This window comes from Rosa chinensis, chromosome 7 (assembly GCF_002994745.2).
Source record: "Rosa chinensis cultivar Old Blush chromosome 7, RchiOBHm-V2, whole genome shotgun sequence".
Lineage (NCBI taxonomy): Eukaryota > Viridiplantae > Streptophyta > Magnoliopsida > Rosales > Rosaceae > Rosa > Rosa chinensis.
This window is the reverse complement of record NC_037094.1, coordinates 49833134-49851855: the sequence shown is the minus strand read 5'-3', so window position 1 is coordinate 49851855 and position 18722 is coordinate 49833134. Positions and strand designations below refer to the sequence as shown.

General features: G+C 37.5%; 1 protein-coding gene across 3 annotated transcripts; it reads left to right on the top strand.

The window, feature by feature from the left end:
• Positions 1 to 917: 917 nt before the first annotated feature.
• Positions 918 to 9055, top strand: LOC112176038 (crossover junction endonuclease EME1B). Of its 3 annotated transcripts, XM_040510216.1 has the most exons (13): positions 918 to 941; positions 1115 to 1409; positions 1635 to 1793; positions 1951 to 2066; positions 2150 to 2303; positions 2406 to 2515; positions 3730 to 3908; positions 4667 to 4736; positions 4865 to 4983; positions 5358 to 5447; positions 6245 to 6359; positions 7484 to 7553; positions 8893 to 9055. In XM_040510216.1, the coding sequence occupies exons 2-13, from the start codon at positions 1136 to 1138 to the stop codon at positions 8907 to 8909; spliced, it is 1473 nt and encodes a 490-aa protein (XP_040366150.1). In that variant the 5' UTR covers positions 918 to 941; positions 1115 to 1135; the 3' UTR covers positions 8910 to 9055. The 3 variants fall into 3 exon arrangements, 2 of the variants coding, with proteins under 2 accessions (XP_040366150.1, XP_024169620.1); XM_024313852.2 differs by lacking the exon at positions 8893 to 9055 and having other exon boundaries at positions 7484 to 7794; XR_005802913.1 differs by lacking the exons at positions 7484 to 7553; positions 8893 to 9055 and having other exon boundaries at positions 5350 to 5447; positions 6245 to 6303.
• The last annotated feature ends 9667 nt before the right edge of the window (positions 9056 to 18722 follow it).

Here is an 18722-nt window from a genome sequence, read left to right as displayed (position 1 = left end):
TTATGTTTCGGCGTAATTTAGATAACCCCAATTTCTACCAACTTCTTCAAGACTTCAAGTGATGCTGGCCATGTTTTAAGCAGAGTTCCTGGTAGTACTCTCTCAGTCTCTCTTGGTGTTAACTCAAATTCGTGGTCCTATCTCACCTAGACATGGAAATTCTGCTCATAATGATCATGATAACGTTTCATTCAACACTTCTGGAAGGAATAATGCTAGTAGACGGTGGCGGATCGTCATATATTGGGGCCGGACTGCTGGAGGTGGCCTGGCCCCCTTCCCCCTAAATTTTTTTTTTGGTAAATGTGACGTGCATATGGCCATGTATGATTGGCAGAAAATTATTGGAAAATTAGAAAGTAATTAGAAAGAGTACACCACCACACTAACCTTCTTACTTCTTGAGAGAATGTTACAAACTGAGTCTAAGACTCCTTTATATAGGGAGTGGAATTCAAACTTGAATTCAAACACACATAATCTACAAATAATTAAGCTCAATAATTTTTGTACTGATGTGAGTACTCCAGATAATTGATGTCGAATGAAAAAAAAAAAAAAACAGATTCTCTTTTGATAAGGTGCTATCACATTTTTTTAAAAAAAAAGCAAAAGATGCCCTATGAGTAAGTCACATGTCGTCGTCTACTTTTAAATTGTGGCCAAGCATGAAAGAGCTGTCATTTTCCATCTTTGCTGCAGTTTCATTCCCCTCTACGTCTGTATGTATCTGCATACATTTTGTAATTATTGTCATTTTCAATCTTTTAAATTAATCCCCTATGCCAGTAAATGAGGTTACAATTTTCAATGACTTGAGGCTCTTCCTTAAGGAAGAGGGACTCAGGCCACTCCATAAAGCTTGGAGCACTAGAAGGTGGAGGAAGACTGCTTGAGAGGAGGTTCCAAACATTAGCAATAATAGGACATGAACGGAAGAGGTGATTTGAGTCCTCCATACTAGAAGAAAGAAATATTAGTTGTTGTATTTTTCAGTCATCGATCTAATTAAAAAAGCAAAAAAAAAAAAAGGAAAAATAGAAAAAAGGACTTGATGAGCGCGTAAAGGGCGAGTTAAATATTAAATTTGAAATAGTTTGGTTTTTGATCACAGCCGCTCTCACTGGGTTTTCAAATGTCGGAGCCAATCATCCTCTCCGACGAAGAAGACCACATTCCGCCCTCAATCCTCGTCCACTCCGTCAAGAAACGCCGAACCGGACCCGGCCCAAACCCAAACCCTACTGTTCTAATCCTCGACGACGATGACCTCACCCCACACCAGTCCACCGCCTCCACCTCCACGCCCTACTTTGAATCGCCGAGCTCCGACATCGAAGTTGTGAAATGCACCAGAGCCCCGTCCGGAGACCTAACTAGGGTTCATGGTTCAGGCCACAAGTCCTCTGGTTCGTCAATTTTTCACCCTGATTTAACCAGTGAAACTGCTAGGGTTTTATGCTTGTTGTTGAATTATATGCTTATAATTCTTGTTACTAAACTTGATTCAGTTGATTGTTTGCTTCTTGTTATTGAGTGTTCATACATCACCGTTTGGTTTCATGTTGTTGAAATCGTTGGTTACTAATTGAGTTGATTTTCTATTATCTTATCATTTCAATTTCTACATTCAGGAATTGATGGGTTGATATGTTTGGAATCTGATGACGATGACTCTGAAAGCGGTTCTGGAGGGAAAAAGGAGAAGGAGAATGAATCCATCACTAGCAGTTTCGGCATGGTGGAGGACTTGGATTTGAGTTATAGAGATGTTACCATGACATGTTCTCTTGGTATGTCAAGGCTGTAATTTGGCTTCTACTGGATATTGGTTGAGTGTGTGCTTTTGTTTCTCGGCTTTTGAAATTTCAAACTGCTATATGAAATAACACATTTGGGAATATTTTTTTTTTCTTCCTCTCGTATGAAATTTTAAAATACATGTATCAGGACATGCTGATGTAGCAGATATTACGGAAGAGGAAACAAAAGAAGCAAAGAGAAGAAAAAAGATGACAAAAGATGAAAGGGCACAACTAATGGAAGAAAAGAAGCTGAAGAAGCTAGTAAGATGTTATTCTGATTTGTGCTTGGTTTTAATATTTCATTCAAACATAAACCTAAGCTAATCGATGTCCTTACAAAGCAGCAAGAGAAGATGCAAAGAGAAGCTTTGAAAGCTGAAGCAGCAGATATGAAAAGGATACAGAAAGAAAAGCAAAGGTGGGAGAAAGGGAAATTTGCCTTAAAATCGATTGTGGCTGAGATTGATTGTAAAGTTGTGGAACTGGGGTCATTAGGAGGTGCGCAGTTGATATTCATCCTTCAGAAGTAGATTGCGTGACCGTGTACCTCATGTCATTTTTTATGTGGTAGCTGACAAGTCATGTGATTTCTTATGTCAGGAAATTTGCTTACAAGGTTTGCTGAAAGAGGGCTATCATACCGTATAAAAGCAAATCCAATTGAAAGATCAATTGTCTGGACCATGACAGTTCCAGAACACTTTTCACAGGTAATATGTGCGATGAGATCAATTAAGGATCTTTCTTAAAAGCTTGCACTATGTCTATTATAAAGCATCTTTCTACGGGTACTTTATGGTCATGTCACTTCTCTAGTAAGTACTGTAAGTTCTACAATTGAATCCCACATTTGATATTAATAGTCTCTCTGACTCCTTTGCACCCTAATGTATCATAAATTCAGATTGATACAGGACAGCACAAGGTCTGTGTTTTTTAGGGTTATGCCATTATGGTGGGCTTTGACAAGAAAACTTGAAAATCTAAGAGATGGGAAGGTTTTGTTGGCTGCTTTAGGTTTTGAGAATTTAGAGAAATAGAGAATGAAAAGAGAAAGGGGAGAATTTGTGGGAAATAGATATCAAGACACCAAGCCTTTAACAGCACTCAATTTTCATTCTTTTCAATCTGTTATACTAGGCAGAAGTCAGCCTTGTTATAGGTTCAAACATATCTCCCATACTCCTACAGCTCTAGACTAAGATTCATTACATAAGAAACCTGTAGGCTACTAAGACATTCAATTTCCTAAAGACCCAGATTAGTACTCTTAATAAAATCTGACATTAAATCTTGAAGGGACTTTTAGTTCATATTGTTTGACCAAGTCTTAAGCTGTACATTCTTTTTGACCAAAAGGGCCGTAGTTTTAAACACCAAAAAAAGGCCTTAGTTTTACAGTTGGGTCAATGGCCTATGCTTCCAAATAGCGTAATTCCAATGTTGAAGCTACTGCATCACATTTTTTTGATAAAGCAGAGTTATAAACCATGAAGTTAGAGGTTTTGTGTGGGTTTCAACTGTATTGCTAGAAGCCTCAGTGTCAGAGGAACATGGTGTGTAATGATTGGTCACTAACATGGTTTAACTTTTTTGTTACATGCTTTTAGTAAGGTAGGTCTTTAAGGATTTTATGAATGTCGGTCTTACAAATTCTTTTGCATGAAGTCTTTGTTATATGGTCATAGGCTATTAGCAAGTATTAAGGCTAATTACTATAATTTGATTGAGCTAATTCCTATAGTTAATTTGTTGATTCTCTGTCTCTAACAAATTTCAAATGAGATGATGAATCAGAGAATAAAATAAACTGAAGTGAGACAAAATAGTGTACTTTGCGTTTGTCTTATTCTTCCACAGTTTAAATGTATCTGCTAAGGTAATTTAACATTTGTTAACAGTTAACTTCAATATCTAATTGCAGCTTTTTCCTGAAGGAATAGAGATCCATTATATATTGCTTGTGTATGAGGCAGAAGAATTTTGTAACCTTGTCATCAAGGATTCTCTTCTGGAACATATTGCCAGGGTTCGAAGTATTTATCCGTCTTATACAGTTTGTTATCTCATGAATAGGTCTATGGCGATGTATATTAATAATAGGTGAGAAGGGCTGGTTGTTTTTTTTCCTCTCAGTAAGTAATTGGGTATCTTATTCAGATTAGTCAAGCTTTTGTTTGTTCTTTTTAAATTGTGGGAGCCTATGCAGTGTTCATTGAAAACCTGAGTATCATCGGTTGATATTGAATACCAGCTGAATCAGTCTTTTGTTAGATTTTTAAAATGATATAAAGCAAAACGAAAGAAGTTGTCAAATTTATCTATTTTATGTTGCCATTCTGTTTGGTGTATATTATGAATGTATACCACAACTTTTCTTTTTAGCACTACTAATAATATAAAATGTTTTCACATCTATGTTGTCCATATAAATGTTGATTGCCTTGGTGAAAAACATGGAACAATATATTGTCAGATTTATGTTGCCATTTGGTTTGCTCTTTTATAAATATGATAAACAGCATTTTCTTCGTGGTACAAGTAACAAATACAAAAATGTTTTCACGTTGATGTCATTCATATAAATTTGATTGCATTGGTCAGAAACTCGAAATAATAATCTGTTAGATTGTGGGAACTTGTACTTGAATTTCAATATTTCCCTCTTTTCATTGCCAGCAGTAAGACCATGCATTTTTCTTGCTCCTGTCAATTGTTTTTCTTTCTTTTTATTTCTTGTGGTCTATAAATTTACCATATGTGATGAACCTGACATTGGAATCTCTATATATTGTTCCAGCGTGTTAGAGATCTCTTGAATTCGTGTATAGTAATGATGTAATGCTTCAACATTCTGTCAGGGAACAAGAAGCGTACAAGAACCAAACAAATATTGGACGGACATACCCAACTGCCAAGGAGGTTGAACTGGTAAGACAGAATCACAGAATACTCGTGATTGTGAGATGTAGGTGCTTTTTGTCTATTCATAGTTTTTTTTTGTAGAATAACTGATATTTATTTCTGTCAGTACCTTGACTTCCTCCCTTTTCGAACAGGAGTTTGCAAAGTTTACCACCAATTTTTTCAAAGTACATTCCAGGCAGTGCAGAGATGAGGTTGAACTTGCTGAACATGTTGTTGGTTTGACATGCAGCCTGTCAACCTGCAAATTTAGGTATCAAATATTCTTTTTTTTTTTTTCCTGATGAATTCAAACCTCTTTAGATCTGATGATCTGAGTATTCCTTCTAATCATACTCCCCAGTAAGTGCATTAACATCTTCATAATTTTATAATTATTATTATTAATTTTTTATTTATTTTGTATTCCTAAAAGTAGACCTGATGTAGTTACATACCTAAACTCAAGTTTTGATGTTCTAAATTCTGTGTTCCTTCGTATGATAATGATAGAGCATAACTTAGCAGATGTTGTAGTGTCATTAGGCACTGTATACTCTTTATTTCTTTGTAAAACAACTATGCTCTCTCTCTGCACAATTTCACATATAATTATTCGGTTTCTGATTTTGCTTTATAGAATTGCAGAAAGAAGTTAACTAGACTGGATGTAAATGCTAATGGAGCCCTTATCACGAAGGACCGCATTGACCGCGATTTATTAAAGAACAACTTATGGTGAGTAGTATGATGTAAATAGATCAACCATTAAAATAGAATTAGAAGATCACACTATAGCATATCGCATATCCTTAAGACTGCATTGTGAAATTTTTTTAAGGTGTGAGTATGTGACCTCCTATGATGGAGAAGGTAGCCACCAGTAATAAGGTGAAGCTATCTTCTAGGGTACTGAAATGAATATTTTTTTTTCTCTTAGTGCTGAAGAAGTCCATAGATAGTTAGGAGAAATTTTCTCCTATAGTTGTGATACTGAGGGAAGTTTGATATCTCGGCTTCACTTTCTGGGTTTAAAGGAATATCAATTCGAGTGTAAGCCTATACTGGGAACATTCTTTAGTCCGCGTGGAGATCTAGACGTGGTTTGATGAGGTTGATTTGACTTCTTTTGAGTAGGGTTGGATAGGACAGAAGTGAGGAGAGGATCCTGATGGACGTGGGGCGAAAGAGAGACTTAAAAATCTAGTTTCTTGTTCAATGAGGCAATCATCCTTCCCTAACTACTGCTCCCAAAGAACTGAACCATGGCCTTCTGAAATTAATACTGCATTTCTAAAATTCTGGGGTATATTTGCGAACTCGGTTCCTATAAATCTCCCAAACACTGGCATGCTTTTGCTTCACTCAGTCGTGCTCTTCTAACAGTATTATTATAAGCCAAAGAAATTTTAGTAAAAGCACTAGGAGAAAAGGTCAAACAAGCCTTCCACGTACAGATTATTTTGAGTTGTCTGTTTCTTAGTTATTTGTCAGTTATACTTGTGTCTGTATCTGACATTAGCTTTTGCATCCAGGTTAAGAGCTTTGGTAGCTATTCCGAAGGTACAACCGCGATTTGCAAAGGCTATATGGAAGAAGTACCCTACCATGAAATCTCTTTTGAGTGTTTACATGGACCCGATAATATCAGTAAGTATAATATGCCTATTTCTCTGCGACTGGTTTTGACAAATAATTAACAGATACATCAATTGATCTGACACTGGTTTTAGACCTATATACCCTTAATTTAAATTCATTTGGTTTCCTGCAATCCCGTTTGTATGTTTATATACTACATAGTTAACTACTAGGAGTCACCTATGCCCACTTTTCTTGTTGGCCGTTATGGCCTGCAACAGCTCGTCTTCGATAACATATTCTTACAGAACTGCATGCAATTTTCTTGGGCGTCTAAATGCAGCTTTTCAGTGTTTTTTTATTGTAGTTGATATCCAAGGAATTGACGAATTGTAATGTTTCTGTTTTGCTTTTTAATTTTTCATGAGAGTTAGACCGGACATCTACCTTAATAAGCAAGTTCTGATTTAGAGCATGGTTCCTGTTGGCTTATGTAGCAAATCTTGCTCGCGAGATGTCATTTATGATATTGGGTTACATATAGCCACTCCTGTATGAGAAAGTAAGGGAGATGATGAATGCAATGGCTTATGATCAAACTCCATACTTGTTATCCTCATGTGTTGTTGAAGAGGTTTGAAGCGATTTGGGCCAACTTTAGGTTCCGTTGCATGGGTTCTCTGCTTTCTTCTGCATTGCAAATGACTATTTCTTGTTAGTATATGTGTGTGTTTGTATTTACACACACACACGCATGCATGCACACATATACAGGATGCGATCATAAAATTGCATTGTAGTGGAGATTGATTGTTGCAAGACCCTTGTTCGTTTATGTGAACAAAACTGCTTGCTAGTGTTCTCTGTGACAAGTTACAGCTATTTGGAGGTTAAGGTTCGCATATCTATTCTAATCCATATTATATTTCGAATTGTATACCAATAAAACGAAATTTTGGTGACTATATTTATAACATCTGTGGGTCACACAATTAAAAGAAATAGGGAACACAAGAGTGTCATTTTGTTACATATTCTCCACACTTACCACCTCCACCTCCAATATCATATAAGGCAGAACTCAATACTGTTTGGTACTGTGTAATGTGATTCTCGTGAAAGGTGTGGCTTTTACATTCTATAGTTCTTGTGGTGTTCTTTGTTTCCATGGCTGCTTTATTTTGAAATGACAGGTTCATGAAAAGGAATTTCTGCTCAAGGATTTGACAACAGAAGGCTTACTAGGTGGTGACAGAAAAGTAGGTGAGGTTTGTTCTAAGAGAGTTTATAGGGTTCTTATGGCACAACATGGATGCGTCACAACTGATGATATTGAGGATGGTGCTAATTTCTTCGGGAGCTGATCGATTTAGCTCCCCCAATGTGTAGTACTTTTCCTTGTATGGACAAACTTAGGTTTGTATATGCTGGTGATCTAAAATTTATTCTGCAATAGAGCCATGATTTGTTTTTGGTAAATGTTATTTTTGGGGCTTAACTTTAGTTCTTGTGACCAAGGTCTGTGCCTAAGGTGAAGAATTGAAGTAAATTCCAGTGAATGCTGATTAAATTGACACTGCATTACCCAATCTTGGCTAGATGACAGAACAGAACACTTGCAAGCAAACACTAATTCGAGGTAGTCACCCCATTTCTAATGCTGAAGTATAATCACCAATTATTTGACAGGAATTAAAAAGATTACTATCATTTCATTAAAAAAAAAAAAAAAAAGATTACTATGAAGGTCATTGGCAGAGACCCTTATCCTTTCAAAAGCTCAACTTGTGTGATCAATGTTATTATAACTTTGGTGTTACAATTTACTGATTTCATCTGGTGCTCTTAGTTGGTAAAGTTCGCTTTTGTGAATTAAATTATAATTGTAATGAGTGGTATTTGCATAACTTTGAATCGGCCTGTGAGACTAAATTACCGATTTTAGTGAAGCATATGTATACCTCTGGTTGGCTTTTGGTTAGTGTTTCATAATTCATAATGAAACCGACCTTTCAAATAGGGTCTCTCTTCTCTCTCTGAAGAAAGACTTCTTCTTCTCTCTCTCTTCCTCTTCTTTGTGTAAAGTTTCATTCTTTTTGTGTTAAGCCGAGCGAGCGGGTTTAGGTGAGGTTCTCGTTTCGTTTCATTGGGAAATGGAATTAGGGTTTTTGGGTTTTGTTCTGTTTGTTTGAATCGTTAGAAACTAAACAATATGGATTGGAATTGAATTATTCATTGATTGAAAGAAGCTCCATATAAATATAACGGAAACAAACAAACTAAGCAGAAAATAGTTCCACCCCGTGATAAACAACTCCTAAGTTCATGGGATTTCCCTAAATACTTGGTAAACACTAAACAGACTCTCAGTAGGGTAAGACACTTATTCAAAGTAAATAACAAACTAAATACTTATCATGGCTTTGGGTTTTCTTGTTTTGTGATTGAAGTTTGTTATCTGTTCGCATGCTGGAATTTTGAATTTGTGTTTGTTGGATTGATGGGTGTGGAGTGCCTATAGTGTTCAGCATTTTCCAAATTGAGATAGGTTTTAGTGATGTGATCTAAATACCTCTTAATCTGAGTTTGCCGTTTGCTGTAGGTAGGTATCATGGCTAGGGTTTTCGTCCAGTCTACTAACATTCCTAGTGTGGTTGCCAGGCCAAAGCTTGGTCAATTTAAAGGATCTGAAAATTCTAGAAAGGCAACAAAGATGATGTGTACTTTACGAGCACCCGCATTGAGATTGAGCAGTTTCTCAGGACTCCGTAGTGTTAATGTTTTAGATATTATGGTGAAGCCTGGGCAAGACTTATATGCTAAGGTGGGAGAAGCGATCTCCTCCCGGCATCGAAAGGCTAGCAGATGTGTGCCTAAAGCCACGTCGTTTGATCGCTTCTCAGAAAAGGCAATAAAAGCGATTATGCTTGCACAAGAGGAAACAATGCGAATTGGTCACAACTTTGTTGGTACAGAGCACATACTTTTGGGTCTTGTTGGTGAAGGAACTGGGATTGCTGCCAAGGTCCTTAAATCTATTGGAATCAATCTTAAAGGTGCACGCGTTGAAGTGAAAAAGATCATTGGAACGGGTCGTGGCTTTGTTGCTATTGAAATCCCATTTACTTCTCGTGCAAAGCGAGTTTTGGAACTGTCACAGGAGGAAGCTCGACAACTGGGTATATATTATTTTTCCATGTCCTTTAAATATCTTTCACAAAAACATGATAGTACTTAATAAGAAACACCAACTTTCTCATTTGCTCATTTTGAGGGAATCTAGGTCTTTCTGGTGATTTTGAGATGCCTAGGTCCTGCATTGTATATCGACTCTATTCTATCCAACATAATCTTGGAGTCAATTGGCAGTTCATTTAAGAACCCTCAACATACTTTTGGGTCCATTTATGACCTTCACGACAAATGTACGTTATTGAAGAAAGATCGCAACATGACCGAAAAAAGAAAACGAAAAAGTGGAACATATAAATAGATTTCAAAGTTAGTAGCACGGACTTAATAGTTTGTGGTTGAAAAAATTTGACCCTTCATTATATTCATTGCCTATTTAGAATCTTTGGTTGCTTGGTTTCCAATGTAATGTCATTTTCTTGGTCATGTCTTTTGATTCACTGCATATTTTGAAGCTTTTGCTCCTTCCTGTAGAAAGAGGTTTTTTCTTATCTAAATTATTGGGATAGTTTTTGGGTTAAATAAGAGACATGATCTAGTGAATTTCAGGCCATAACTATATTGGACCTGAGCACTTGCTTTTGGGACTGCTTCGTGAAGGTGAGGGTGTGGCAGCTTGTGTTCTTAAAAATTTAGGTGTTGACCTCAGCAACATTCGCACACAGGCAAGCTAGTGTCCTTGGGTTTATCTTTCTTTCCATAGTAATTCGCCAAAAGTAAAAGAGTAATGAAAATCTATTTCGGCGTGAGCAGGTTATTCGTATGGTAGGTGAGAGCACAGAAGCTGCTGGTGTTGGAGCTAGACAGGGAACCAGTGGCAACAAAATGCCAACTCTAGAGAAGTATGGAACCAATTTGACCAAGTTAGCAGAGGAGGTAAGTCGGGACACATTTTATACTTTTTTATTTTTATCCTTTGACGTGTTACTGTATGCTGCTTTTATTTTGAGAAGGCCTATTAAATATGTTTTATTCTTGCATTTTCAGGGAAAGGTGGATGAACAGGATCTGTCGCAAAAGGAAACATGACAAAAAGAAAGGCAATTATCAAAATAATGGAGATTTTGAAATTATGGCTATTATGTCGGGGAAGCTTCTTACTGTTTGAGATTGTCCGCATTTTTTTTTTTTTTGAATAAAGGGCTGGTGCTGCTGCTCTCAAGCCTCGAGAATGTCTGTATATTAGTAACAAGAATTACAATTGGTTTGTGGATACCGGTGCAAGTTGTCATGTTACTTCCAATTTTGATTTTTTTTCTACATACAAATCAAGCGACTTTGGTATGTTAAATATGGGTAATACAAGTTACTCCAAGATTTCGGAAATGGGAGATATTTACATCCAAACTAGTCTTGGTTACCAGATGACATTGAAGGATGGGCACGTTTCTGATTTGCATGTCAACTAGTATGTGCCTTGATTCATAAATCAAATTAGCAAGCTAAACAATCCCATGACAAAATATGCAAGATATATCAACTGCATGTGTTTTTCTTTTTTAGGGCAAAGAAGATATTTTGACTTACGTAGCTTAAGAAAACACTAAAATATGAAATTTCTAGTACCTAAAAGGGTTTTTGTCCATTTACCCCATTTCTAAGGATTTTTTTTTCCACTAACTCCATTAAGTTTTTTTAATTCCCTCTTATTCAATACACTCTAAGAGAGTCTTCCCTAATACCCCATTAAATTTTTTTTTGGTTTTTAATTTTTTTTAATACCATTTTACCCCTCACTCCTCTGTTACTTAGAGAGAGAGAGAGAGAAACCATAGGAGACTTCACCGGATTCCGGTCACCGATCGCCGGATTCCGGCCAACTTTCGCAGGATTTCGGTCGTCGGATTCCGGTCTTTAGGGTTTATGGTTTAGGGTCCGGCCGCGGCTCAATAGGCGTCTATTGCCTCCCAATAGGCATCTATTGCCCCAATACACGTCTATTGCCCCCCAATAGAACTTTCGATAACCGGAACGGGAACTAATCTTCCTAAAATTAGACAAATAAAACTTTGATTTGAGAAAAAAAAGAAGAAATTATATCAATTTTAAAACGTTTATTGCCCCCCAATAAAACATTTTTTTTTTTCATCTTTTTTCTTTCTTTCTTGGCCTTCTGCCCCCATTTTACCAAAAAGAAAGAAAAAACAATACCAAATAGATGATGGAATTCTTTTCAAATCTGTGCATGTTTAAAACAAGACCAAATTGTACAACACTTTTTTTTTCCCCGTTTTTCTTTCATTCTTGGAGAAACAGTATACTGAAAAAAAAAAAATTTGATTTGGCCACCCAGAAAATAATCTGGGTACCAAACCGGAGCAAACCTCCGCCAAAAAAAAAAAAAACCGGAGCAAACCACCACAAGTGCAGCTGAGGGATCCAAGCTCGGCCTCAATTAGGGGTGGGCATAAATGACCGAAAGACCGAAAAACTGGAAGGAACCGATCCGGACCGGCCGGTTCGGGTCGGGTTTTCGTATGAAAATAAGGGCTTTCGGGCCGGTTCGGTCCTTGTAGTCAGTGTGCTGGTCTGGTCTCGGTTTTGAATTTTGAAATACATAAAACCCGTTGGGCCCGAATATTGTATGTATATTTTTATTATGCATCATTCTTTAATCTTTTTTATTTTTTTATCATTCATTCTCTCTCCTCTGTCTCCTTATTCTTCACGACTTAACTTTTCTTCTTTCTCTTTCATCTTCCTCTTTCATCAATCATTATGTCTCCCATTTCATTTCAGAAAAATTATCACGTCTCCTCTTTATCTTATTCTTCTCTTTTTCTTCTTTCTTTCCCATCTTCCTCTTCCCTTAGCTCGTCAGTTCCTCACTCCTTCCTCTCCCTCAGTTCCTCCACACTTAGTTCCTTTTCTCTCTTGGTGGAAGCACAGCCTCCAAACCCAACCCGGATCGGAAACTAGTTGAGGTTTCGGATTTGAACGGTTAAGTCTTCGTCCTCCTCCGCTACCGCCACCATCGCCGCAAGTCGTGCATTGACTGCAACATCAAGAATTGGAAGAACCCAGAACCTTTCTTCTCTTTTCCCCGCAATCCAAATCTCTTCTCCCTTTGATTTTTCAAAGCCAAAAACCTTTCTGGCTTTCTTTTCCCAGCAATCTTTTTTTTTTTTTTTTTGTTCAAGGACTGGTTGGGCCCGAAAGCTTGAAAAAACCGGTCCGTTTGTCCCGGTCCGGGTTTAGCCCGGTTCCCGTTCTCTGAAACTGCAAGCCCGGCCCGAAAAAGAATAGCCGGTCCCGGTCCCTACAAATCCAATGCCGGTCTGGGACCGTGCCCAGCCTTAGTCTCAATTGCTGTAATTCATCTTATTGTAAAATAGCAAAAGCGCCAATTCCAAAGCAGCAGCACCTCAGGATTTGAAAGACGACGTGGAAACTCAGCTTCTCGCCGGTGCTTCAAAGCTTTGACTCCTCGTCGCTTACCAGCAGCGATCGGTTCTCATCGCCTACCAGCTCTGACCTCGTACCAGTTTCGATTCCTCGTGGCCTACTAGCTCTGACTCCTTGCCAGCGACAACCGGTCCTCGTCGCCTACCAGCTCTAACTCCTAGATCGCCTACCACCGGCGACCGGTCATCTTCGGCCTCGTCTCGCCGTTGGCCATCTAGACCAGAGACCGGAGCTAGAGAGAGAGAGAGAGAGAGAGAGTCGATCGGAGAATGGAGGATGAGAGATAGAGACTGCAGCAGATCAAGGAGAGAGGAGAGAGATAAAGAGAGGGCCACATGTAATTAATTAATTAATTAAGTCAAGGGCAAAACTGTCATTTTGCTTTAAATAGGGTAAGTGAGAATAAAAATCTGTTGCTGGGGTAAGTGGGATAATTTTTGCTTATTTTGGTGCTTTGGGTCAATGACCCTACATAAAATCTAGTTGCACCCAACAAACTAGCGTAACAATAGAACTGAGATTGCATAAGCTTATATCCTTAACCATGCTTCAGCATTGCAATATGTATGCGAGCTTCCCATATTTTGTTCAATCAATTGCTCAATTATAGTCTTCGACATGAAAATTCAAGAGATTGGAAAATGATGTTTGATGAGTTGAAACCATTAAGCCTTTAAGCGAGATCACTTTCAGATTCTTCTATCAAAGACTCACTCACTGTAGTACTCCCTTATTAGAACATCGTCATCTCCGGCAGCTGCCCAGACCTAAACAGATCAAACCCCAATCCAGAATCAGAGCATGTCGACCTCCACTCGCTGCGTTTTGTACAACGCCGACCAGCCGTGAACCCTGCCCCAGGTTCCAAAAGCACACTGCCATCATCTCGGACCATCATCTAAAGGAAGGAGATGTGGCAGTGTGCTTTTGGATCAAACCCCAATTATTATTATTTTTTAAATAATTGACATTGATTTTATTTTTTTGTAAAAAATATATATATTAGGAAAATAAAGCATGCTCAATACATTAGTAGTTTTTTTTTCTTTGATCGAAGTGAGGTAGCAAGCCATCTCGGTTACGCTAGCGAGTTCGTAACACATGCACCCAGTCTGCTCAATACATTAGTAGTTGAAATTCAAATCACACAAAAAAGAAAGAAAAAGGGTATATCATTTTGCAATACTTGTAATAAAATCTACTACGCATACTTTAATGGAAGGCCTTTTCATAAACATTTGATTCACAAATTTTCACTTATTTCAAATACTTATCTATTTTGCTTATTTTGGTGTTTTGGGTCAAGGACCCTTATAGAAAATGTTCCCCGAGACTCTACCGGGGTTTCCAATATTTGATTCAATGCTGATCAATTTTGACAACCTATATTATAGATAACTGGTTTCTCATCGAAACACATCTTTAGTTGACTAATGTCACAAAGTCTTAATTCCTCAACGACAAGAAATCTGATTTCCCTTGGATAAACTTTTCTTTATTTGTAGGATTTCTAGTAATTATTCAATCCTCCTATCCAATCCTTATTCATTAGTAGCCACTGAATCACTTGAAATTGATTCAATCAATTATCTACAAATAACCATCGATCAATAGCTTGAAAAGATTTTATTCGTCTTAGTCGGTGCAAGTATTCATAATTGCTAAAGATACACAAATCCTCTCTTTCTAATTCTTGTATGCATCATCCCCTCAAAATCTGAATCCACTCCCATATTTAACTATGTCACCATATATAACAATCTAACATCTCTTACATTACTTCGATACATCACCAAATCCACCTTCCAAATTACGAAACCAGTTACACTACTTAACCACATTTTGACAAGAAAACTAGTATTCACTATTCCTAGATTAATGTTTAAGAAATTACCTCGTCAGACAACCGTTATGAACAATCGTCGTGTTTGAATCATTACCTCCGCCAACAACACATTTTTCTTAACCTCATTCCATTTCTAGTTGAGTAATAATAGGTGAACCACCTTTTGATGTATCACCTGCATCCCACCTTATGTGGCAACTGATGTAGCAGAAAGTCGAGAGCTCTTCTAATGACAACCACTAAAATGAGAACTAGTTGAGGACTTTCTAATTAACAGTTTGAGAGACCCACTTTTTGATTACATTACGGTAAATCTACCATTAGATGTTTATGTATGCATGTTTAGATCACTTATGAAAATTTTCTTCCATATTACTAATTGTTAAGGTATCGAACAAGATCAAATCAATATATGGACCAAGTAAATCTGTCAAACACGATCCCGATTATGAATGTCTTAACGATTTTCAGTTTGGTTGAAAAATTACATACATGATCTACACATAATTAAATATCTAAACATCTAACGGTTTATTTGCAGAAATGTGATTGAAAAATGGATCTCACATAAAAGTCCTCAACTAGTCCTCATTAGAAGAATGAGATGGGCCTCCGTCTCTAGTTTCGATTCCTAGCAAACCTAAGCCTCCGCCATGGTCTGGGGTCCCGACAATGGCACACGACGCTATTGTCAAAGCCAAGCAAGTTTTCACTCTCTATCTCTTGCCATCTTCTAGAGGCAAATCGATGTCAATTATGTTTGACGACTCCCCAACCGAGATCCCCCTTTTTAGAGGAGGTGTATCGAACCCTCTCTTCCACTGCGTCGATCGGAAGGGATGATGGTGTTACCGTTGCTGAGTGTTCAGGGAAGCCAACACAAAAGATCGTGGATCGGGTTCAACAGTGAAGGGCACGCCTCAAGGCCCCTGAGATTGTTGTTGACTGGTGGCTAAGGCCAGCTCTTCGGGCCGAGTTTTCTGTTTGTCGACCTAAAATTACGACAATAGGGAGTTTTGCACCTCGTGGAAGACTGGCAGAGGTGGGGCTCTAAGTTCGTGTTGCTGCATTTTGATCTGCCAGATCGATGGTCGAGGCTCTCTGGGCAGCAGGGTCCTTGAAGCACTGCCTTGCTAGTATGACGTCGTTCATAGACGCCGGTGGCGGAAGCAGAATGGGAGGGGTGCCCAGAGAATTTGGGATTCCTAAACCTTGTTGGGTGCCCAAGTTGATTTGGGTGTACTTAATCTGGGGGCCTACATTAGTTGGGGAGCCTCAAATGTTCTAGGTGTCCATTGCAACTCGAAATTGGATTTGGCCCCAAGTACGGACCAGGCTAACGGGTTCAGGCTCTCTAGGGTTTCAGATTTAGGATCCAGAAGGATGGACGCAACCAAATCTCCGAGCTCTAGCTGGGAAGGCAGGGAGAAGTTTTAGTCTTTCAGTGAACTATTTCTATATACTATGTCCTAGATTTTCCATAGTTATAGGCTTGCTTTAAATAAGGGAGCGATAAGTTCAAATATAGTTGGTCTATCCTATGTATCACTGTGGTTTTTTATCATGAAGCCTTATTCTATCCATTGTGAGGCAACGAGTGGATATGTAATGGCTCTTGGCATGAGCTTTTATCAATAGAGTTACCATTAATTCAAAAATTAGAAAGGTACATCGAATGCAAGTGGTTCACCTAACATTATTCTTTCTAGTTTCATCTCACCCTGCTTTATACTTTTGGAAATTGATTTGTAATAACAACCAAAACACATAAATTGTTACTATAAGCTCTTAAACAATTTGGAAAGCTATGGTCCAACTCTATAAGCTTCACATATGTCAAATTTCCTTGAAGTATGCTTTTCAGACCTAATCACGTTTTGAAAAAAAAAAAATACCAAGCTATCCAGCTTCATCTTTTCATTTCTCTAACCAAATATATAACGCATTGTCTCTACCAAAACACACAGTACCAGTAGCTTCAGATCATCCGAACCACAAAGATCCAAGTATGGAGTTTCACCTAACTCGACAAACATCACACCTTCAATAATCGAACTAAAATATATAATTCTCAAATAAAACACAAATCCGCCACAGCTTCATGCCAACACTTCTAGAACTATCGATCACTATCCAATTCATATTTTTCATCTGTCTTCTCCATTTTCAGTGATTAAGTCATAACAAGAATTAGTTTGTTTAAAAGGTTAGGTTAAAAATAGAAAAAAGGCCAAAAAAAAAAAAAAACAAACGATGCCTCTATGAGCTGTGAACAGTGGTGGTTCAGTAACCTCATATTCCTAATTCTTTCATTCTTCACCAAAACCTTAATTTGAGCATAAATATTTCAGTATGATTTTGTATGATTGAAATCTCCATCTAAAACTCATTTTATTTTTAGATCTATATCCTCTCATCACTTTTTATTTTTCTACTTATAGAACATATATAATATTCTTATACTTGTTAAACATAAAAAATGATCGGTTTGAAGCATAAAATTGTTGAACAAAAAATGAATGAGTTGGTCTAAAATATCGGTTACTCAGTGTAAATAACTCACCCCGGTGAACCATATCCAACTTTTCGTTTGAACTTCCTCAGTGTAAAAGCTATTTTAAACTTGCTAGGTTTAGAATCCATGGATGCTGAGGCTTTTTATTAACTTTTTTTTGTAACTAAATTGTGAAATAGAAAGACTGCTTATGAGGAAAGAAACGAGCTAGCGTATCCATAACTACAATGACATAGCACTTCAAACATTATATACATAACGGTCGGCAGCCTGAGTGGGGGAGGGAGGATGTGAAATATATGGCATATGCAAAATTATATTTAACAAAGGAATGCACGTACCCATAATTGTTTCTTCTTTATTATTTGTTCTAGAAAATTAAAAACCGAAAGTAATTCATTTTAAAGAAGTATACGAACAAACATTGAAAAAGTGTGAACAAAATCGGAGAAAGTTATTAATAAAGTTAATAGTATCTTTAATAGGTTGTAGAAGTGGTTATGCTTATATTGCATGAAGTAAGTCGTTGGATAGATGTGTTGCAAAGTTGGAATGACATAAACTAAGTTATGTCATATAACATGTTTGGCATGGCAAAGACAACAAAATCCTCCTTGAAAGGAAGATATATTCTGAAAAATACTACCAAAAGTAATATTTGTTTCATCCCGTTTAATGAGATTGATGATTTGGTGCATATACTAGCGCCTCACGCGTAATACAACATGGTCATCAAGTTTAGGGTAAATAAATTAAGCTTAAGCGAATAGGGAACCCTACTTGGTTACAGACTACTAAGTACAAAAACAATTTATTCTAACAACAGATATCCGAAATTGTAAGACCGAAATTGTGATTTTTAATTATGAATACTAAAACTAAATTTGAGAACCAAAAATAGAAAATTACTCATATGAAAATACAATACTAAAGTGGTTAACGAAAAACTCAAGACAAGAGAATGTAGGGTTCTAGCCTGCTAGGGAGGCTCCTTCACCCATTAATGTTATGTGCCGGAAGCTAATCTAATGCAGATGCAAATTTCTTAATTAGGCAGTAGTTGTATCCAAGGCGGTTCAAGGCTCAAGGACCGTATATTCGCAATTACGGTATTAATGTGCCGGTTCAAGGATTACACTAACTCAATTAAAGAGAGATAGAGTTGGTTCAAGGGTCACTAACTCACTCTAATCGACATAAAGATTGGGAATTAGACTACTAAGCAATTCACCCATGCAATCACGCAACGGGGGTAAATGACCATGCTTATAACCCCTACAATACCAAATTGAGCGTTCTAGCTTAGGCCTGTCAAGCCTCTAACTTCGTCCTACACACGCTCAAAATACACACCTTGGAGTTTACTAGCTAGACTCCTAGACATACATTTCAACCCAACAAAAATTAATATATGCATCCATCAAATTAGATCATGGCCTGATTGGTTCATGAAAATTGTTCTTGATGATCTTAT